Source organism: Carcharodon carcharias (genome assembly GCF_017639515.1).
Source record: "Carcharodon carcharias isolate sCarCar2 chromosome 38 unlocalized genomic scaffold, sCarCar2.pri SUPER_38_unloc_2, whole genome shotgun sequence".
Lineage (NCBI taxonomy): Eukaryota > Metazoa > Chordata > Chondrichthyes > Lamniformes > Lamnidae > Carcharodon > Carcharodon carcharias.
This window is the reverse complement of record NW_024470786.1, coordinates 1,141,260-1,163,786: the sequence shown is the minus strand read 5'-3', so window position 1 is coordinate 1,163,786 and position 22,527 is coordinate 1,141,260. Positions and strand designations below refer to the sequence as shown.

The 22,527-nt window shown below is 56.2% G+C and overlaps 1 protein-coding gene across 2 annotated transcripts in view; it reads right to left on the bottom strand.

The window, feature by feature from the left end:
- Positions 1-20,283, bottom strand: part of LOC121274801 (phosphorylase b kinase gamma catalytic chain, skeletal muscle/heart isoform-like) — a 42,841-nt gene extending 22,558 nt beyond the window's left edge. Inside the window, exons 1-5 of one of the 2 annotated variants that reach the window (XM_041182163.1) lie at positions 20,079-20,283; positions 5,749-6,022; positions 5,173-5,348; positions 4,922-4,976; positions 4,660-4,725 (exon numbers count right to left, since the gene is read on the bottom strand). In XM_041182163.1, coding sequence (XP_041038097.1) covers positions 4,660-4,725; positions 4,922-4,976; positions 5,173-5,348; positions 5,749-6,022; positions 20,079-20,106 — 599 coding nt within the window. In that variant the 5' untranslated portion in view covers positions 20,107-20,283. Of the gene's footprint in view, positions 1-4,659; positions 4,726-4,921; positions 4,977-5,172; positions 5,349-5,748; positions 6,023-13,790; positions 14,311-20,078 lie in introns of those variants that run through there. The other variant, XM_041182164.1, reaches the window with a different exon arrangement.
- Between the last annotated feature and the right edge of the window lie 2,244 nt (positions 20,284-22,527).

Genomic DNA, 22,527 nt, shown 5'->3' with positions numbered 1-22,527 from the left:
GTCCACGCTATTTTGTTTCCCCCTTGCATTGCTATTCCTGGCGAGTGTCCTGATGAGTGCAAGATGAAAAGCTTCGACGCATCTTTTTTCCAGCAACACTCGAGTTCTCGACGACCAAGCTATGATCGGGAGTACCCATTTCACACGTCCCATGTCCTCGAGCATCCGCTCGTCCAGCCCAACATTCCCCCTCACGTTTTTACGATCGGTGAAGCGCTTTGGGGTGCTACAGAAATGCAGGCTTCCCTCATCTGCCGCATTTCCTCCCGTGACCGCGCCCGCCCAACCCCTTCCCACCGCCCATGGCCCTCCCGGCACTCCACGTGAGGGTCACCGCTCCCACACCCTCTCTCTGCGCGACCTTCCCCGTCCCCCGACCTCCAGCCTCGTTCGGAACCCCCTGTGGTCAGGGAGCCAGGCTTCTGTGTCCCTTCCAAACCTCCCAACTACCCTCACCCAGACACATAACACCTGAATTCAAGTCAGTAAAGCCATCTCCACTCGGCCTTAATGTTAGCAACAAGAGGCAGGGAGATATCTGTACACTGACTGGTGTCTCTCAGTCCCTCTCTCTCGGGGAGATATCTGTACACTGACTGGTGTCTCTCAGTCCCTCTCTCTCAGAGAGATATCTGTACACTGACTGGTGTCTTTCAGTCCCTCTCTCTCTCTCTCTGGGTGATATCTGTACACTGACTGGTGTCTCTCAGTCCCTCTCTCTCTCAGGGAGATATCTGTACACTGACTGGTGTCTCTCAGTCCCCTCTCTCTCTCAGGGAGATATCTGTACACTGACTGGTGTCTCTCAGTCCCCTCTCTCTCTCAGGGAGATATCTGTACACTGACTGGTGTCTCTCAGTCCCTCTCTCTCTCAGGGAGATATCAGTACACTGACTGGTGTCTCTCAGTCCCTCTCTCTCTCAGGGAGATGTCTGTACATTGACTGGTGTCTCTCAGTCCTCTCTCTCAGGGAGATATCTGTACACTGACTGGTGTCTCTCAGTCCCTCTATCTCTCAGGGAGATATCTGTACACTGACTGGTGTCTCTCAGTCCTCCTTCTCAGGGAGATATCTGTACACTGACTGGTGTCTCTCAGTCCCTCTCTCCCACGGAGATATCTGTACACTGACTGGTGTCTCTCAGTCCCTCTCTCTCTCAGGGAGATATCTGTACACTGACTGGTGTCTCTCAGTCCCTCTCTCTCTCTCAGGGAGATATCTGTGCATTGACTGGTGTCTCTCAGTCCCCTCTCTCTCATGGAGATATCTGTACACTGACTGGTGTCTCTCAGTCCCCTCTCTCTCATGGAGATATCTGTACACTGACTGGTGCCTCTCAGTCCCCTCTCTCTCAGGGAGATATCTGTATACTGACTGGTGTCTCTCAGTCCGCTCTCTCTCAGGGTGATATCTGTACACTGACTGGTGTCTCTCAGTCCCTCTCTCTCAGGGTGATATCTGAACACTGACTGGTGTCTCTCAGTCCCTCTCTCTCTCAGGGAGATATCAGTACACTGACTGGTGTCTCTCAGTCCCTCTCTCTCTCAGGGAGATGTCTGTACATTGACTGGTGTCTCTCAATCCTCTCTCTCAGGGAGATGTCTGTACACTGACTGGTGTCTCTCAGTCCCTCTATCTCTCAGGGAGATATCTGTACACTGACTGGTGTCTCTCAGTCCCCTCTCTCTCAGGGAGATATCTGTCTACTGACTGGTGTCACTCAGTCCGCTCTCTCTCAGGGTGATATCTGTACACTGACTGGTGTCTCTCAGTCCCTCTCTATCAGGGAGATATCTGTACACTGACTGGTGTCTCTCAGTCCCCTCTCTATCAGGGAGATATCTGTACACTGACTGGTGTCTCTCAGTCCCCTCTCTCTGTGAAATATCTGTACACTGACTGGTGTCTCTCAGTCCTATCTCACTCAGAGAGATATCTATACACTGACTGGTGTCTCTCACTCCCCTCTCTCTCTCAGGGAGATATCTGAACACTGATTGGTGCCTCTCAGTCCCTCTCTCTCTCAGGGAGATATCTGTACACTGACTGGTGTCTCTCAGTCCCTCTCTCTCTGTCAGGGAGATATCTGTACACTGACTGGTGTCTCTCAGTCCCCTCTCTCTCAGGGAAATATCAGTACACTGACTGGTGTCTCTCAGTCCCCTCTCTCTCAGGGAAATATCAGTACACTGACTGGTGTCTCCCAGTCCCTCTCTCCCTCTCAGGGAGATATCTGTACACTGACTGGTGTCTCTCAGTCCCCTTTCTCTATCAGGGAAATATCTGTACACTGACTGGTGTCTCTCAGTCCCTCTCTCTCTCAGGGAGATATCTATACACTGACTGGTGTCTCTCAGTCCCCTTTCTCTATCAGGGAGATACCTGTACACTGACTGGGTTCTCTCAGACCCCCTCTCTCTCAGGGAGATATCTATACACTGACTGTTGTCTCTCAGTCCCCTCACTCTCAGGGAGATATCTGCACACTGACTGGTGTCTCTCAGTTCCTCCCTCTCAGGGAGATAATGTACACTGACTGGTGTCTCTCAGTCCCTCTCTCTCAGGGTGATATCTGTACACTGACTGGTGTCTCTCAGTCCCTCTCTCTCTCTCAGGGAGATATCTGTACACTGACTGGTGTCTCTCACTCCCTCTCTCTCACGGAGATATCTGTACACAGAGTGGTGTCTCTCAGTCCCTCTCTCTTTCAGGGTGATATCTGTACACTGACTGGTGTCTCTCAGTCCCTCTCTCTCAGGGTGATATCTGAACACTGACTGGTGTCTCTCAGTCCCTCTCTCTCTCAGGGAGATATCAGTACACTGACTGGTGTCTCTCAGTCCCTCTCTCTCTCAGGGAGATGTCTGTACATTGACTGGTGTCTCTCAATCCTCTCTCTCAGGGAGATGTCTGTACACTGACTGGTGTCTCTCAGTCCCTCTATCTCTCAGGGAGATATCTGTACACTGACTGGTGTCTCTCAGTCCCCTCTCTCTCAGGGAGATATCTGTCTACTGACTGGTGTCACTCAGTCCGCTCTCTCTCAGGGTGATATCTGTACACTGACTGGTGTCTCTCAGTCCCTCTCTATCAGGGAGATATCTGTACACTGACTGGTGTCTCTCAGTCCCCTCTCTATCAGGGAGATATCTGTACACTGACTGGTGTCTCTCAGTCCCCTCTCTCTGTGAAATATCTGTACACTGACTGGTGTCTCTCAGTCCTATCTCACTCAGAGAGATATCTATACACTGACTGGTGTCTCTCACTCCCCTCTCTCTCTCAGGGAGATATCTGAACACTGATTGGTGCCTCTCAGTCCCTCTCTCTCTCAGGGAGATATCTGTACACTGACTGGTGTCTCTCAGTCCCTCTCTCTCTGTCAGGGAGATATCTGTACACTGACTGGTGTCTCTCAGTCCCCTCTCTCTCAGGGAAATATCAGTACACTGACTGGTGTCTCTCAGTCCCCTCTCTCTCAGGGAAATATCAGTACACTGACTGGTGTCTCCCAGTCCCTCTCTCCCTCTCAGGGAGATATCTGTACACTGACTGGTGTCTCTCAGTCCCCTCTCTCTCAGGGAAATATCTGTACACTGACTGGTGTCTCTCAGTCCCTCTCTCTCTCAGGGAGATATCTATACACTGACTGGTGTCTCTCAGTCCCTCTCTCTCTCAGGGAGATACCTATACACTGACTGGTGTCTCTCAGTCCCTCTCTCTCTCAGGGAGATACCTATACACTGACTGGTGTCTCTCAGTCCCCTCTCTCTCAGGGAGATATCTGTACACTGACTGGTGTCTCTCAGTCCTCCCTCTCAGGGAGATATCTGTACACTGACTGGTGTCTCTCAGTCCCTCTCTCTCACGGAGATATCTGTACACTGACTGGTGTCTCTCAGTCCCTCTCTCTCTCTCAGGGAGATATCTGTACACTGACTGGTGTCTCTCACTCCCTCTCTCTCACGGAGATATCTGTACACAGAGTGGTGTCTCTCAGTCCCTCTCTCTTTCAGGGAGATATCTGTACACTGACTGGTGTCTCTCAGTCCCCTCTCTCTCAGGGAGATATCTGTCTACTGACTGGTGTCACTCAGTCCCCTCTCTCTCATGGAGATATCTGTACACTGACTGGTGTCTCTCAGTCCCCTCTCTCTCTCAGGGAGATATCTGTACACTGACTGGTGTCTCTCAGTCCCTCTCTCTCAGGGAGATATCTGTACACTGACTGGTGTCTCTCAGTCCCTCTCAGTCTCAGGGAGATATCTGTACTCTGACTGGTGTCTCTCAGTCCCCTCTCTCTCAGGGAGATATCTGTACACTGACTGGTGTCTCTCAGTTCCCCCTCTCTCTCTCAGGGAGATATCTGTACACTGACTGGTGTCTCTCAGTCCCCTCTCTCTCAGGGAGATATCTGTACACTGACTGGTGTCTCTCAGTCCCCTCTCTCTCTCAGGGTGATATCTGTACACTGACTGATGTCTCTCAGTCCCTCTCTCTCTCAGGGAGATATCTGTACACTGACTGGTGTCTCTCAGTTCCTCTCTCTCAGGGAGATACCTGTACACTGTCTGGTGTCTATGTCTCGGTCCCCTCAGTGTAGTGCGCCCATTACCCTTGCAGGACCCGACACGAAACGTGTTTCGATTGTTGCCCACCTGGTTTCTTTCTCACTCAGGACGACTTTGTGAGTGAGGTAGTCAAACAGCTCCCCTCGCTTCATCCTGGGAGACAGAACAAAATGGCACAGGGTCAACCTCAGAGAGAGAGCGTCCCACACAAGGACGCGAAATGGTCTACCTGAGTGCTGAGGCCGGAGATGGAGCCGGGGTTCGGCTTCACCCCGGTCAGAGTGTCCGCCCACTTGGCTGTCAGCCGAGGCCTGTCAGTCACGTATCGAGAGCAAACGCTTGTACTTACAGGTCAAACACCAGGAAAGTGACAGTCTCCGAGGTGTAGAAGTCGATGAGCGTGACTGTAAAAATAAGAGGAAAGAAAGGGAGTCACCTCAAAGTGAAAAATCACCGCCCTGGGGCCGCGACCCAGCCTACAGGCCGTAACTCTACTCCCAGGCTCTCCGACGGCACAGGCCAATGTCCTGCCTTGGTTCCTCAGCCCACCCCCCCCTCAGAGCAGGAATCGACAGGGCGCGCGCGGGGCCAGTTTCTTACTGATGCTCGGGTGTCCCGTGACCAGCTGCAGGATCTCGATCTCCTTCTGGGTGGACCTGCGGACCTCGTCCAGCTGCTCCTCGCTCATGCCCTCGGCGGTCACCTCGATGATCTTCACGGCGTATTCCATCCCCGTGGCCTTGTGGACGCATCTCTGGACCACGCTGCTCACGCCCCTGGCGACAGAGAAGGCAAGCGGGTCAGACGCCCTCCCCGTGGAACCCGCCCCAGGCCAGCTCCTCGCCCCTGCCGTGGGACGGGCTTGCGGGTGCCGACCGCTCTCCAGTGACTCACCCGGGACCTGCTCAGCGTCTGTCGGCAGCCGGCTCAGCCGAGCTCGGCCCCTTTCCGTCCGGAAGCAGTGACGTGCGGACAGACAGACACACGCACAGAGACGAAAACATAAGCCCCCCGGTGCACCTACACTAGTGAGCACACACAAGGCTGCATGCACACACTTAAGCACATGCGCACGCACAGAATTACACACACGCACACACACGTTCAGGAAGACGAGCCAGCACACACTGGCCCATTGGCTCCTTCACTCAGGGAAGGAAGGAGTGGGTCACCTACCTCCCAATCACTTCCTTGGGATCATACTTCTGGTAGAAGCTGCTGGCCGCAACTGTGTCCTCCAGTCGAACGTCTCGCGTCATGCTGACGAGTGAAGAACTTCGAGACGTAAATAAGCTGGAGACTGAAACGCTGGAGACTGGAATGCTGGGGACTGGAACGCTGGGGACTGGAACGCTGGGGACTGGAACGCTGGGGACTGGAACGCTGGGGACTGGAACGCTGGGGACTGGAACGTTGGGGACTGGAATGCTCGGGACTGGAACGCTCGGGACTGGAACAGAGAGACAGAAAGAAACAGGAGGTCACATCCCTTGTCTGCGTGGAGTGTTATACAGCAAAGTCCCGAGGGATCCTCCCTCTTTCAGCTACCGTCCAACTCCGGGAGACAAAGCACACTGGGTCTGATCCTGCCCTGGTCAGGCCACATATGCTCTCCGCCCCTCCTCCCGCTCTCACCGAGGTACCTGGGCTAAGTGTGTGAGAGAGGGTGTGAGAGAGCGCGCACGCGAGAGAGAGTCCGCCGGTCAGAGCATACTGGCGGGGGAGGGCATGTGAGGAGACCGTGAGTGTAAGAGCTTGGGAGAGATCCTCCATACTCCCAACACCTCCTTCCCCCAACCCCGTCCCCTGCATCAAACCCCCTGCCTTAATACTCCCTCCGTACCGACCCTCCGACAGTGCGGCGCTCCCTCCGTACCGACCCTCCGACAGTGCGGCACTCCCTCCATACCGACCTTCCGACAGTGCGGCGCTCCCTCAGCACTGACCCTCCGACAGTGCGGCGCTCACTCAGTACTGACCCTCCGGCGCTCCCTCAGCACTGACCCTCCGGCGCTCCCTCAGCACTGACCCTCCGGCGCTTCCTCAGCACTCAGTCCTCTCATTGGCAAGAGCCAGCAAACCACATCTGACACACGTGTACACTCAGGTACAAAACTAAAAGCTTCAGTCGCCAATCACAGCGTTCACATGATCCTCCCAACAGCTGGACCGACCTACCTGTCTTCATTCCCCCAGTGAGGGTTTACAGTGGCGACGAGAAAGAGAGGGAGGGAGAGCACGGTGGGGGCCGGGGGAGGGAGGTTGCTCCTCGGGGTGACAGTTACGTGCTGATTCTGGGGGTCTGGCTTCTCAGCCGGGAGAGAGGACGAATTTGACTGCTGTGTTCGTCCTGGGTCACCGATGTGCAATGTTGCTCAACCCGAATGAGTTTGGAGATTGGAGATAGAAGATAGGATCTGTCCAATCCCAGTGACCGACGATGATTGGATTAACAGGAAACAATGAGGCTGCAGGGAGCGATGGGTCCACAAACAGAACCAGCAGAGGTCAGCCGCCCCATAGCCAGCCACCAGAGCCGATTCTCTCCCTCCCTGGCTCAGGGGCCCTTCATAGATTGGCAGAGCACAGAAGGAGGTCCTTCTGCCCCTTGCACCTGTGCTGGCTCTCTGGCAGAACTATCCAATTGATCCCTCATCGCCCCGGCCAATCGCCCCGTGAATTTTTCCCCTTCCAGTGTTTCCCCATCTCCCCCCGCCAATTTTCCCCAATTGCCTTCGATGTATGTCCCCCTCTGGTTTCCCCACCCTCCTGCCAACGCAAACAGTTCCTCCTTGTTCCCTCGATCCCAACCCCCTTCCCGACGGGGAACGCCTCAATTCAATCCCACCCTACCCCCCCCAACCCCTTTAACCTTCCCCGCTCCGGGGTTGGGGGGTGGTGAGCTACCCCAGCTCCTGTGGTCTCTGCACATGGACCGAGATCTCTCCATCGCCCTGTGTCCGTTCTGGTGAACCTCCCACAGCTGGGGCCTAACCAGTGTTTTACAAAAACATACGATCAAGGAGGCCATTCGGCCCCTCGAGCCTGCTCTGCCATTTCGCAAGATCGTGGCCGATCTAATAGTTGACCTCAAATCTGCACCTCGCCTAACCCCTGACAACCCACCACCCCACTCCGCTCGCCAAGAATCTATCCACCTCGGCCTTAAAAATATCAACCGCCTTTTCGGGCAAGTGAGTTCCAAAGACTCTCCACCCCGAGAGAGAAAATTTCGCTTCATCTCCGTTTTGAATGGGCTACCCCTTGTTTCTAAACGGTGACTCCACCCCCACCCCCTCCCCCTCCACCAGTTCTGGATTCTCCCATAAGAGGATAACATCCTCTGTGCATCCACCCTGTCAAGGCCCCTCAGGATCTTACCTGTTTCAATCAACTCGCCTCTTTAAAAGAGAACAATTAAATTTATAAAGCATCTTGAATATAAAGAAGCAGCGTGTCTCATGCTCTACCGATGTGCCTTGCTTAGAGCTCAGTCTCCTAGCTCAAGAGCTAGAAGGGGTCTCTCTTAATACCCAGCCGGAACGTGTTACGCAAGGCGGCCGATGCATCGCAGAGTCTTTGCCGTGCAAGAGGCCATTCGGCCTATCGAGTCGGCACTGGCTCCCTGGAAGAGCGCTCCACCTAGTCGCACTCCCCTGCCTTATCCCCATAACCTTGCATGCTCTTTCGTTTTAGGTAGCAGACCAATTCCCTTTTTTTGAACGCCTCGATCGAACCTGCCTCCACAACCCTTTCAGGAAGTTTGTTCCAGACTCCAGCCGCCCTCTGGGTGAAAAAAAATGTTTCCTCACTTCACATTTACTCCTTTTGCCCAATTAGTTTGAACCCGTCCCCTCTCGTTCTTGGTGTCGTCTTGAGTGGGAACAGTTTCGCACTATTTACCCTGTCCATCAGGGTCTTGAATACCTCCATCAAGTCTCCTCTCAGCCTTCTTTTCTCCAAGGAAAACAGTCCCAACCTCTCCAGTTGTCAGGAAGATATAATAATTCTCATAATATTATTGGAATTTATTATAAAATAGAGTAATAGCGGGATGTGTCTATGTGTGTGAGACTTAATTGAATTAGTCTGCGGAAAAGAAGTTAGGTTTGAAATGTTAGTCAGGTAAACAAGGGAAGTTTAGAATCATAGGTGTCAAGGGATAATTTGCATTTTGAAATAAACTAGACTAGATTGTTTTCAAAGGAGGGGTGAAATGTGTCACCTAACCAGGTGAAGTTTAAAAACAGTGTGTTTATTTCCCCCCCAAAGATTACTGGTAAAATTTAGTGCTATGAGAGGTTTTTATTGTCAGGGAGGTAAAGTCCAAAGACATGGTGAAACAATGGGAATTTTCATTCAAAGTGGAAAATATGTATAAAGGAGAGAAGACTGTTTGTAAGGGAAGACGTTTTTAAGATCTTACAAGTGTGAGAAAGCATTCAGCACCTATGCCTCAAGCTGCTGTCGCCAGGGATTCAGGTTAAGGAAACTCACTTTGAATTCGACTTGTTCAGGGTATCATGTTTCTTTACCTGGGTCTTTTAAAATCTGTGTGTCTTACTGTTGCCTTAATGAAAGTGTAACTGGAAGTTAGACTGATTAGGGGATTTAGAAGTTATCATTGTCATCATTGAAGATCTATATATGTATTTCAAATAATTTCTCTTATTAATAAAATGTTTAGTCTATTTTTGTAAAAACCTATAAGACTCGGTGGTCTTATTACCATGGATTCAAAACACGCATCTCGAAATTTAAACAAATTCAAAATGAGTTGTGACAGTTGTTTCAAGTTTCCCTCTGGGATTTGAATGGCTCAGCATTTACCATCTGCTGTTTCATAACACCAATCTATCCTCATAGCTACAGTTGAATCTTCTCTGTACTCTCTCCAATGCCTTCACATCCTTCCTCAAGTATGGCGCCCAGGACTGGACGCAGTACTCCAGAAGGGGCCTAATAAAGCCTTATACAAGTTCAACATGACCTCCTTACTCTTGTACTCAATGCCCCAATGCTTTGGATGCATTTATCAAACTAATTGAATAGCAGAATTTTGAGAAGGGTTGAGGAAGTGAGAGACCTTGGAGTGCAGGTCCCTGAAGGTCACAAGACAGGTGGACAAGGTGGTAAGGAAAGCGTATGGAATGCTTTCCTTTAATGGGCGAGGTGTTGGATACCAAAGCAGGGATGTCACGCTGGAGCTGTATAAAACGCTGGTTAGACCACAGCTGGAATTTTGTGTACGGTTCCGGTCACCACATTACAGGAAGGTCCTGGAGAGGGTGCAGAGGAGGTTCACAAGAACATGACCAGGGCTGGAAAATTGCAGCTATGAGGAGAGATTGGAATAGGGTGGGGTTGTTTTCCTCAGGACAGAGGAGGCTGAGGGAGTGACCTGATTGAGGTGCACGAAATTATGAGGGGCCGAGAGAGAGGGCAGACAGGGAAGCCTCGCTTCCCCTAACGGAGGGGGGGGGTCAATTACCAGGGGGCACATGGATTTATGGTGATTTGTAGAAGGTTAGAGGGGACATGAGGAGAAACATCTTCATTCAGAGGGTGGCGGACATTTGGAATTCACTGCCTAAACTGGAGGTTGAGGCTGAAGTGCTCCGCTTATTTAAAAAGGTACCTGGATCTGCTCCTGAAGTGCTGCAACCTGCAAGGCTACGGATCAGGGGCTGGAGCGTGGGGTTAAAACAAACGGCTGACTTTGTGGTTTCTCCTTTGTGGTCGGCTGGCACAGACACGATGGGCTGAGTGGCCTCTTTCTGGGCCGTAACTTCTCCATGGTTTGGATTGGCCTTGGTTGAGGAGTCCTCACCTGGGTTGCGGGGGGGTGGGTGTGTGGGGGGGTGGGGAGTGGGGGTGCGCAACGGGACACAGGATGGTAAAGATTGAGAGGATTTAGGCTGACTTTGAGGGAGCAGCTTTTTCACCCAGAGGTTGGTGGGGAGGCGGGATTCACAGCCGTGAGGTGGGGTGGAAAGAGGCAGAAGCTCTCATCACATTTAAAAAGAACTCAAGCTCCAACGCAGCGGACCAAGAGCTGGAAAAGGGACCGGGGTGGATAGCTGCTTGTCGGGTGGACTCCATCTGTTGCTGAAGAGATCTTCGATCGAGCGAAACAGGCCAAGACACTGCACGGAGGCCTTAAAACAAGCACCACACGACACGAGCCCCATAAGGAGGAATCCTTACAGCTCGGTCAGAGCTGTCAGTCTTAAGGAGTGCCTTAAGGAGGAAGGAGGGCCACAGAGATTTAGGGAGGGAATTCCGAGGCTCAGGGCCCTCCCTCACCCCTGCCCCAGGAGGCCGAAGGCAGGGCCGCCGATGGTGGAGCGATGGGAATCAGGGGATGCTCGAGAGACCGGAATTGTAGGAGCGCAGAGATCTCGGAGGGTTGTAGAGGCTGGAGGAGGTTACAGAGATAGGGAGGGTTGTAGGGGCTGGAGAAGGTTACAGAGATTGGGAGGGGTGTAGAGGCTGGAGAAGGTTACAGAGATTGGGAGGGGTGTAGAGGCTGGAGGAGGTTACAGAGATAGGGAGGGGTGTAGGGGCTGGAGGAGGTTACAGAGATAGGGAGGGTTGTAGGGGCTGGAGGAGGTTACAGAGATAGGGAGGGGTGTAGGGACTGGAAGAGGTTACAGAGACAGGGAGGGGTGCAGGGGCTGGAGGAAGTTACAGAGATCGGGAGGGTTGTAGGGGCTGGAGGAAGTTAGAGATCGGGAGGGTTGTAGGGGCTGGAGGAAGTTACAGGGATAGGGAGGGGTGTAGGGGCTGGAGGAGGTTACAGAGATAGGGAGGGTTGTAGGGGACTGGAAGAGGTTACAGAGATAGGCGGAGGGATTCCCGCCAAACTATGTCATTTCAAATTACAGTGCGTTAAAATTCAGCTCAATTATATCTGCCTTTTTCACCAGCCTGTGTCCTCCTGAGGTCAGTTACTATCATCCACAATGTTCCAGTCTCATCCCAGCTTAGAACACCAGCCCTCCCACCACTTATTATGGCATTAATTCTTCAACTCATTCACCACATCACAACTGAGGGAGCGCCGCACTGTCGGAGGGTCAGTACTGAGGGAGAGCCGCACTGTCGGAGGGTCAGTGCTGAGGGAGAGCCGCACTGTCGGAGGGTCAGTGCTGAGGGAGAGCCGCACTGTCGGAGGGTCAGCGCTGAGGGAGAGCCGCACTGTCGGAGGGTCAGCGCTGACGGAGCGCTGCATTATCGGAGGGTCAGCGCTGAGGGAGAGCCGCACTCTTGGATGGTCAACGCCGCACTGTCGGAGGGTCAGCGCTGACGGAGCGCTGCACTGTCGGAGGGTCAGTGCTGAAAGCACGGAGGGTCGGTGCCAAGGGAATGCAGGTCAGCAGGCAAGGCTGTAACTGTACATTGAGCTGCCCTAAAGAAGGGATAATTCAAGTACAGTGAAGGTTTATTCCCAGGGAAATGCAAAGCAAACTAAGCAAGAGCAGAGGGAACTGGGTGTATATTTGTATCAATGACTAAAGGTGACAGGACAGGTTGAGAGAGCATTTAACGAAGCAGACAGTATCCTGGGCTTTATTAATAGGGGCATAGAGTACAAGAGCACAGAATGTATGTTGAACTTGTCTAAGACACTAGTTCAGTCTCATTTGGAGTATTGTGTCCAGTTCTAGGCTCCGCACCTTAGGAAGGATGTGAACGATGTGAAGGAATTGGAGAGAGAGAGAGAGCAGGAAAGATTCACGAGAACGGTTCCAGGGATGAGGAACTTCAGTGACGTGGATCGATTGGAGAAGTTGGTTCTGTTCTCCTTGGAGAAGAGAAGGTCGAAATGAGATTTGATGGAGGTGTTCAAAATCGTGAGGGGTCTGGGACAGAGTGGATCGGGAGAAACTGTTCCCATTGGGGGAAGGATGGAAAAGCAGAGGGACATGGATTGAAGGCGATGGGTAAAAGGAGCGATGGAGACACGAGGAGAAACTTTTTCAAACAGCGAGGGGTTAGGATCTGGAACGTGCTGCCTGAGAGTGAGGGGGAGGGAGGGTCAATCGAGGGGTTAGGATCTGGAACACGCTGCCTGAGAGTGTGGGTCAATCGAAGGGTTAGGGTCTGGAACGCGCTGCCTGAGAGTGTGGGGGAGGGAGGGTCAATCGAGGGGTTAGGATCTGGAACACGCTGCCTGAGAGTGTGGGGGAGGGTGGGTCAATCGAGGGGTTTGAGAGAGAATGGGATTGTTATCGGGAAAGGAGGTGCAGGGTTAATTGGGTTGGGGGGAGTGGGGAGGGGTTGATGGGAAGAGAGGCAGGGTAGTGGTACTGGGTGAGTTGATCCTCCTGAGGGCCAGCACCAGCCCGAAGGGAAGAACAGCTTCATCTCATTCTCAGAATCCTTGAAGGGCTGCGGGAGCAGAAGCTGGACAGACCCCCTGCCCACCACGCACCCCCCCATACTGACTCGGAACCTCATCGGCCGTTCCTCCACAGTCACTGGGTCCGAATCTAGGAACTCCCAACCCTCATGGCACCGTGGGCCACGGGCTGTCCCGCACAGACTGCGGCGGCTCAAGTAGGGGGAGAGACCGGCCCAGAGGGGGGGGGCGGAGAGACCGGCCGAGAATTGGGGGAGAGACCGGCCGAGAGGCGGGGGGAGAGACCGGCCGAGAGGCGGGGGGAGAGACCGGCCGAGAGGTTGGGGGGAGAGACCGGCCGAGAGGTTGGGGGGAGAGACCGGCCGAGAGGTGGGGGGGAGAGACCGGCCGAGAGGGGGGGGGAGAGACCGGCCGAGATGGGGGGGGAGAGACCGGCCGAGATGGGGGGGGAGAGACCGGCCGAGAGGTGGGGGAGAGACCGGCCGAGAGTCGGGGGGAGAGACCGGCCGAGAGTGGGGGGGAGAGACCGGCCGAGAGAGGGGGAGAGACCGGCCGACAGTGGGGGAGAGACTGGCCAAGGGAGAGAGAGGGGGAGAAGGACGGAAGGAGAGAGAGAGAGGGACAGACGGAGAGAGAGAGGGACGGACGGAGAGAGAGAGGGACGGACGGAGAGAGAGGGTCACAGACATTAAACGGTTAAAAGTCGACTTCTCTCTCCACCTATTTCCTGACTGGAATTGCAGCTTTGCAAACATTAAGCAGGGGTGAGCTGGGTGCTTTAAGGGTGGGTTTCAGCCCAGGGCTCCCTCCCCCACCCCGGCTGCCTCAGCTGCTCGGTTAAAGCTGTGTGTACCTTCAGGGTGGTGTCGCCCGGCCGGATCCTCTGGCCTCCCCAAGGCTGGTGGCTATATCCCGAGCACGCTGCTTGCAGCCTGAGCCTCTGCACTCATCCAGGAGTCCGAGCTACCAATCGGAGGGAAGCTTTGCAAAGGATCAGGAGCCGGGGGTCACATTGCAAGCCCAGCAATGAGAGGCCCACAGACGCCTTCGTACCGCCTCCTCTTCAAGGATGCAAATGACCACAGGCCCCCCCGGAGCACCAGCCTCCCCAGGGCTGGACCAATCAGCCCGGCTCCCACCTCTGATGGGCAGCCCTGCAGCCCAATCACAACCCCTGACCAATCAGCGGCCGGCTTCCTCGTTCCTGGACCAATGGCAGCTGAGATTCCACCCTCTCCTCCTCCGCCCGACCTGTCGATTGGCGTGGGAGCTGGCCAATCACGGTGCTGCCCTGCTCTGAACCTGGGTTGCCCCTGGGAACTGGACCGCTAGGGTGGCTCCCCCCCTCCCCCCACCAAGGGGCGAGAACAGACCAGAAGGGCCAAATGGCACTTCCGCATGCTGCGTTGTTTCTGGGATTCGATGAAAGGGAGATAATTTTGAAGGGGGTGCAGGGACTTGGCGTGGGGGTGCGAGGGGGGTGGTGGGGGTGCGAGGGGGGGTGGTGGGGGTGCGAGGGGTGCAAGGGGGGTGGTGGGGGTGCGAGGGGGGTGGGAGGATGCGAGGGTGTTGGAGAGGGTGCGACGGGGTTGGAGGGGGTTGAAGAGGGTGCGACGGGGGGGTGGTGGGGGTGCAAGGGGGTGGGGGGGGTGCGAGGGGGATTGGGGGGGTGCGAGGGGGTTGGTGGGGGTGCAAGGGGTTGGTGGGGGTGCAAGGGGTTGGTGGGGGGGGGGTGCGAGGGGGATTGGGGGGGTGCGAGGGGGATTGAGGGGGTGCAAGGGGGTTGGGGGGCTTACTTGCACAAATTTGAAATTGAGAAGGTTTTCTTTAAAAAGATATTAGGGGCTAATTGGCTTCATGTAGAGCCACAGGGTTAACAACAAAGAAACAGGCCCTTCGGCCCATCGTGTCCATGCTGGCTATCAAGCACCTATCCATTCTCTTCCCATTTTGCAGCACTTGGCCCGTAGCCCTGTATGCTATGACGCTTCAAATGCTCATCTAAATATTGTGAGGGTCCCTGCCTCTACCACCCCTTCAGGCAGTGTGTTCCAGATTCCTAAAATCCCTCCTCAAATCCCCTTGAAACCTCCTGCCCCTTACCTTAAATGCCCTCCTTGGTTACTGACCCCCTCCACTAAGGGGAAAAGTTTCTTCCTATCTACCCTAACTGTGCCCCTCGTAATTCTGTACAGCTCTCTCAGGTCCCCCCCCTCAGCCTGCCCTGCTGTAAGGAGAACGACCCCAGCCTATCCAGTCTCTCTTCATAGCTGAAACCCTCCAGCCCAGGCAACGTCCTGGTGAATCTCCTCCACACCCTCTCCAGTGCAACCACATCCTTCCTACAGTGTGGCAACCAGAACTGCACACAGTACTCCAGCTGACTGGACTGACCAGGGTTTTATACAGCTCCAACGTAACCTGCCTGCTCTTATATTCCATGCTTCGGCTAATAAAGGCAAGTATCCCATATGCCTTTTTCACCGCCTTATCTACCTGTGCTGCTGCCTTCAGGGATCTATCGACATGTACACCAAGGTCCCTCTGATATGTTACGTCAAGACTGTCCCTAATGACTGTTTAGGGTCCCAGCCCACGGACATATAATCAGAGAAAGGTTACAGTGCAAGAGGGCCATTCAGCCCATCGCAGTTGTTGTAGCCCTCTGCAAGACCAACTCGCCTTGTCCTTACCCCCATCCCCCTTCCCCCCCTTAACCTTGCATGTTCTTCCTTTCCCGATGACAATCCCATTCCCTCTCGAAAGACTCGATTGACCCTCCCTCCCCCACACTCTCAGGCAGCGCGTTCCAGACCCTAACCCCTCGATTGACCACCCTCCCCAACACTGTCAGGCAGCGCGTTCCAGATCCCAACCCCTCAATTGACCTTCCCTCCCCCACACTCTCAGGCAGCACGTTCCAGATCCCAACTCCTCGATTGACCCTCCCTCCCCAACACTCTCAGACAGCGCATTCCAGATCCCAACCCCTCGATTGACCCTCCCTCCCCAACACTGTCAGGCAGCGCGTTCCAGATTCTAACCCCTCGATTGACCCTCCCTCCCCCACACTCTCTGGCAGCACGTTCATGATCCTAACCCCTCGATTGACCCTCCCTCCCCCACACTCTCAGGCAGCGCGTTCCAGATCCCAACCCCTCGATTGACCTTCCCTCCCCCACACTCTCAGGCAGTGCGTTCCAGATCCTAACCCCTCGATTGACCCTCCCTCCCCCACACTCTCAGGCAGCGTGTTCCAGATCCTAACCCCTCGCTGCGTGAGAAGGTTTCTCCTCACGTCTCCATTGCTTCTTTTACCCATCGCCTTTGATATCTGACCCACTCCTGTTCTCCATCCTTCCCCCAATGGGAACAGTTTCTTCCTGTCCACCCTATCCAGACACCTTCCCCGCCCCGGCCCAACTCTGGTTTCGAACACCTCCATCAAATCTCCTCTCGACCTTTTCATCTCCGAGGAGCCTGGTCCCAGCTTCTCCAATCTATCCACGGAGCTGAAGTTCCTCATCGTGTCCAATCCTGGGCGCCCGCATTTTCCGAAGGGTGTCTGGGCCCTCGGAGAGGGTGCGGAGGTGATTTCCCAGGCGATGAGGGGACTTCAGTTCGCGTGGAGAGACTGGGAGGTGGAACTGGGACCGTTCCCCACCCACCCCCCCACCCCCCCCCGGAGCGGACAAGGTTAAGGCGGGCAAAGATTGAATCGGGGCGCTCCCAATCGGGAAGGGGGGTTGGGATTGAGGAGGAACTGTTTCCAGTGGCAGGAGGGTTGGGAAACCAGAGGGACACGGATCGGAGGCGGCTGGGAAGGGAACCAGAGGGGGCAGGAGAGGAAACATTTCTCGTGACCCCAGCGAGTTGCTGTGATCGGGAAGGCGATGCCTGAAAGGGAGGCGGGAGCAGGTTCAATCGGGACGCCCTGAAGGATAAATGCTTGAAGGGGAAACGTTTGCTGGGCTGTGGGAGAGACAGGGGTGCGTACATGTGGCTATTTGGATAGGTCCATCCAAGGAATGATGGGCTAAATGGGCCTCCTTCTTTCCTGAGTGGCCGAAATTGCCACGAGGCAGGGCGCATCAGCGCCAACTTTAGGAATGCGACACAAAGCATCTCCCTCCTTGGGTCCCAATCCTTCCCTGCTCCTCTGCCCATCCCTGTAGCTTCCGACAGCTGCTACGAACCCTCTGAGATCTCTGCGCTCCTCCAATTCTGACTCCCTCCTTTTTAACCTCGCTCCGCCATCGGCTGGGGTGCCCTTCCACGCCTTCAGTGCTGAGATCCCTTTCCTAAACCTCTCCGTACCCCTCCCCGCACCACCACCACCACCGCCGCCAGTACCCCCGCCCTGCCCGTGCCCTCGCTCCGTAAGCCGAAAGCAATCCAAGTGGGCACCGTGGGTCAGGGCTGGATGCGGCTGGTCGCGTAGGAGGGAGGGACGGGAAGGATAATCACCAGGATTGGTTGCCCGGGAAGCGAGGGGCATCGGTGGCCGGGGTAGCTGAGGTGGCTCCCCAGGCCTGAGGGGTCCAAGAGGGGGAAGGGCCTCTCCGATGAGGCAAGCATTTGGTTGCTCATCCCTTGGCCGCCCTTGAGAAAGGTGGTGGTCAGCCACAATGGAGCAGCTTGTGCGGCCATTCCCATGGGGGCAGCCGGAGAGTCGACCAGGTTGCTGCGGGTCCTGGAGTCACATGTAGGCCAGACCGGGTAAGGATGGCAGATTTCCTTCCCTAAAGGGGCATGAGTGACCCAGATGGGGATTTTTTTTTTGTTGCAACAATCGATGATAGTTTCGTGGTCACCGTGACTGGGACGAGCTGCCAATTCCAGATGCGTTCATTGACATTGAATTCTCCAGATGCCCTGGTGCATTTTGTGCTCCCTTACGTTTAAGGAAGGATATCCTTGCATTGGGAGGCGGTACAGCGAAGGTTCGCTCAATTGGTCCCTGGGACGAGGAGAGGCTGAGTAAATTGGGTCCATATTCTCCGGAGTTTCGAAGGATGAGAGGCGATCTCATTGAGACCTACCCGATTCTGAAGAGGTTTGATGGGGCAATTGAGGACCCGGGGGGGCGGGCGCAGGGGGCACAGCCGCAGGATAAGGGGTCAGCCATTTTGGACTGAACCGAAGAGAAATTTCTTCACTCGGAGGGTCGTGAATCTTTGGGATTCTCTACCCCAGAGGGTTGTGGACGCTCCGTCGTTGAGGACATTCCAGACTGGGATCGAGAGATTTTCGGTCTCTCAGGGAATCGAGGGATACGAGGAGCGGGCGGGAGGGAGGAGTTGAGGCAGAGGATAGGACTGAATGGCGGAGCAGGCTCGAGGGGCTGAATGTCGTTCTCCTGACCCTGGGTGTCACCAACCTTTGCCAGTGGTTTGGGCAAATGTCTTGCAACCCTTCCAGCGCGCAGGGGAGGGATGGCATCTTGGAACCGCGTGTCCAGCCAACTTGTGCCAATGGCTTGGGTAATGGGCAGTGCAAGCCTTCTACTAGTGGGGGGTGGGGCTGTGGTTTGGAGAGGAGGGGTAGCACCTCTGAACCGTGTGTCCTGCCAATGGGCGCCAATGGTTCGGATAGACGGCGTGCAATCATATTCGCGTGGGGAGGGTGGGGGGAGGGCATCTCTGACACATTCCTCATGCCAACTGGCACCAAGGGTATTGGTTAATGGGAAGAGGAACCCTTCTAGCTTGGGCATCTCTTGAGCCTTGCGTCTTGCCGGTGAGTGCCAAGGGTTTGAATATACGGTGTGCTACCTTTATAGTGTGGGGAGGGAACATCTCTAAAGCTGGGGTGGGGGGGTGTTGAGTAGGGGGAAAGGCAGGAACAGAGGGATCTGGGGGTATATGAGTTTAAATGATTGAAGGTTGCAGGACTGGTTGAGAGAGTGGTTAGTAAAGCAGACGTACGCTGGGCTTTAGTTATTGGGGCATAGGCCACAAGAGCAAGGAGGTGATATTGAACTTGTATAAAACACTCGTTTGGTCCCAACTAAAGTATTGTGTCCAGTTCTGGGCTCCACACTTCAGGAAGGATGTGAGGGAATTGGAGAGAAAGAGAGAGAGCAGGAAAGATGCACGAGAATGGTTCCAGGGATGAGGAACTTCAGTGACGTGGATCGATGGGAGAAGTTGGGACTGTTCTCCTCGGAGAAGAGAAGGTCGAGAGGAGATTTGATCGAGATGTTCAAAATCACGAGGGGGTCTGGGACAGAGTGGATCGGGAGAAACTGTTCCCATTGGGGGAAGGATGGAGAAGCAGAGGGACACGGGTTGAAGGCGATGGGTAAAAGGAGCGACGGAGACACGAGGAGAAACTGTCTCACGCAGCGAGGGGGTTAGGGTCTGGAACGTGCTGCCTGAGAGTGTGGGGGAGGGAGGGTCAGTCGAGGGGTTAGGATCTGGAACGCGCTGCCTGAGGGTGAGGGGGAGGGAGGGCCAATCGAGGGGTTAGGGTCTGGAACGTGCTGCCTGAGAGTGAGGGGGAGGGAGGGTCAGTCGAGGGGTTTGAGGGGAAATGGGATTGTTATCAGGAAAGGAGGAATGGGCAGGGTTAATGGGGGGGAAGGTTGGGGGAGCGGCGGGGGGGGGGGGGGAAGATGGAGTGGAGCCAGGTGAATCGTTCATTTCGAGAGCCTGCACTGACATGACGGGCTGAATGGCCTCCCCCCCTACCCCACCCAGCACTGGTAACAACCCCGCCCTGGTGTGATGCGCACCAACCGCGCGCCGATGGTTCGTGAGTCTGGGAGTGCATCCGCCTGCCCTCACAACCCCCCTCCTCTGCCCCGACACCGACCTCGGCCCCCGCCCTTGACCCCCGACCCCGACACCAACCCCGACCCCACTCCTCTGCCCCGACACCGACTCCGATCCTGCTCCTCTGCCCCGACCCCCGACCCTGACACCGACCCCACTCCTCTGACCCGACACCGACCCCGGCCCCCGCCTGACCCCCGACCCCGACCCCGACCCCGACACCAACCCCGACCCCACTCCTCTGCCCCGACACCGACCCCGACCCTGCTCCTCTGCCCCGACCCCCGACCCCGACCCTGACACCGACCCCACTCCTCTGCCCTGACACCGACCCCGACACCGACTCCGGCCCCGACGCGCCCTACCTCGGAACAGCTTCGGAGGCAGAACCATTTTGCCGTGGGTTGAGCAGTAACTCTGCCCGCTGTGCCATGCCCCAGTGGTGATGGCTGGGGTAGTTGGTTTGCGGATTGGTTGGGGGGGGAAAGCAAAGATGCCAACAAAATGGCAGCTTGGCCAAGGTGAGCTGGGGGGGGGAGGGGAGCAGGGGTCACCTAGGGGTCAGGGGCGGCCGTTATCTTCCGAACGTCCGGAGGATTCAAACCAACCTATGCCCCGCACGTGATGTCAGCGTGACTGACCCACCCCACCCCCTCCAAAAAACTGTCCCGTGGTGGGGGGGGCGTGGTCGGCCTGCCAGAAGGGGGAGGGGTTTGCGGTGACGTCAACGCTACCGCCTGTCCATCACCGCATGAGTGAGTGCGTGCGCGCGCGCTCGTGTGGGGAATGCGAGCGTAGTGACGTTAGCTCGTCACGTGGCTGGTAGGGGGGGGCATCTTGAACGTCAGCGGACAGTCTGTCTCCCAATGGGGGGGTTGGGTTCGTTCCTGGCGTAGTGACGTCACGAGTCCGTACACCACGGTGAGCGCGCAGTGACGTCCATACGCCGGCTCACCCAGCCGTCTTCAGTGTGGGCGTAGTGACGTCAGCGCGTCCAAGCCATAACAGGGTTTTGGGGAAAAAGGGCGATGATACCGGCCTGTCAACCCGCTCCCCTGTTTGTATGTGCCGGGGGGGGGGGGGGGGGGGGGGGGCGGTTGAGAGCGTAATTACGTCAGTGCTTCCGAGGTGGGTGGGGGAAGAGATGGGGTTTTTGGGGGGGTGCGGACGTAACGACGTCTGCGCGTCCGATCATATGGGGTGGGGGTGTGGGATTGCGGTGTCGTCAACGCGCCAACCCGCAGCCGTCACCCAGGGGCGTGCGTGTGTGGGTGGGCGTATTGACGTCAGCGTGTACCTGCGTCTAACGGCTGGGGGGTGTGTCAATGCAGTGATGTCAACGCGCCGACCTGTCAAGCCATCTCTCGTGCGTGCCTGTTGAGGGAGGTGACGTAGTGACGTCAACGCGTCCGGGCGGGGAGAGGAGAGGGGCGACGCCATCGTGCCAGCACCCCCCTCACCCACCCTTTGTATGCGTGTGTTTGTGTTGGGTTATATTGGCGCAATGACGTCAGCGCATGCCATCTGGGGTTGGGGGAGAGCGGACGCAGTGACGCCAGCGCTTCCGAACCGGAAAGTTTGGGGGGGGGGGGGTGGTGGTGGTTGTGGGAGAGACACATTAAGCCCGTCCGTCCCTGTTACGTGCCCACGTCGGGCGGAGCGACATCAGCGTGTCCGCCGGCAGTGCGCGCGTCGCACCCCGCCCCCCTCCCCTACTAATTCCACACGTCAACGCCCTTCTTCTTCCGATTGGTGGAGCGGGTTTGGCTGACGTCACGGCGTCGGGAAAAAGGACGGACCGTGAGCGCACGCACGCACGCACGGGGGAGGGAGGTCGGGAGCGCGCTCGCTAGCTGGAGGGACGGTGGAGGAGGAGGAGGAGGAGGAGGGGGGGAGGGGAGAAGAGGTAGGGGGTGGGGAGGCGGAAGACAAAGCAGCGGCGGAGGAGGAGGAGGACGGCGGAGCTGACAGGAGGAGGGCGGCGGGCCGAGAGGAGATTGCGGGGAGTTATTTAATCCTCCACCCATATAGATATAGAGAGAAGCACATCGACCCACGGAGAGAAGGGAGCGAGCCCCAGCTCGGCCGCCATGTTGGTAATGGCGGCGGCGGCGGCGGCAGCGGCGGCGGCGGAGGCGGCAGCGGCGGCGGCGGCCCCAAGATGGCGGGCGGAAGAGCGGCGGGGCGAGCGGCGGGGCCAGCGGGCGAGCGGCCCGAGCCAATGAGGCCGCGGAGGGGAGAGCGAGGAGGAGCGGCAGAGACACCGAGAGCAGGAGGAGCCGAGGCGGCGGCGGCGGCGAGGAGGAGGAGAAGGAGGAGGAGGAGGAGGCGGCGACGGGACGGGACGGGAGGCGCCGGCCGCCATTAACCCCCCCTCCACCCCCCCTCATTTCCCTTAAAGGCGCAGGTCGCCCTCCCTCATCACCACCCCCCCCCCCTCACTTTACTGTCGGCGGATATTTATTCCCCCCCCCCCAAACCCCTACCCCCCCCACACACACACACACACACACACACACACACAGGGACCCCCCTACACACACACACACACACACACACACACTAGAAACCCCCCCCCTCACTTTACTGTCGGAGGATATTTATTCCCCCCCCCAAACCCCTACCCCCCCCCCACACACACACACACACACACACACACAGGGACCCCCCTACACACACACACACACACACACACACACTAGAAACCCCCCCCCCTCACTTTACTGTCGGAGGATATTTATTCCCACCCCCCCCCCCTCAATCCCCTACACACACACACACACACACACTAGAAACCCCCCCCCCTCACTTTAC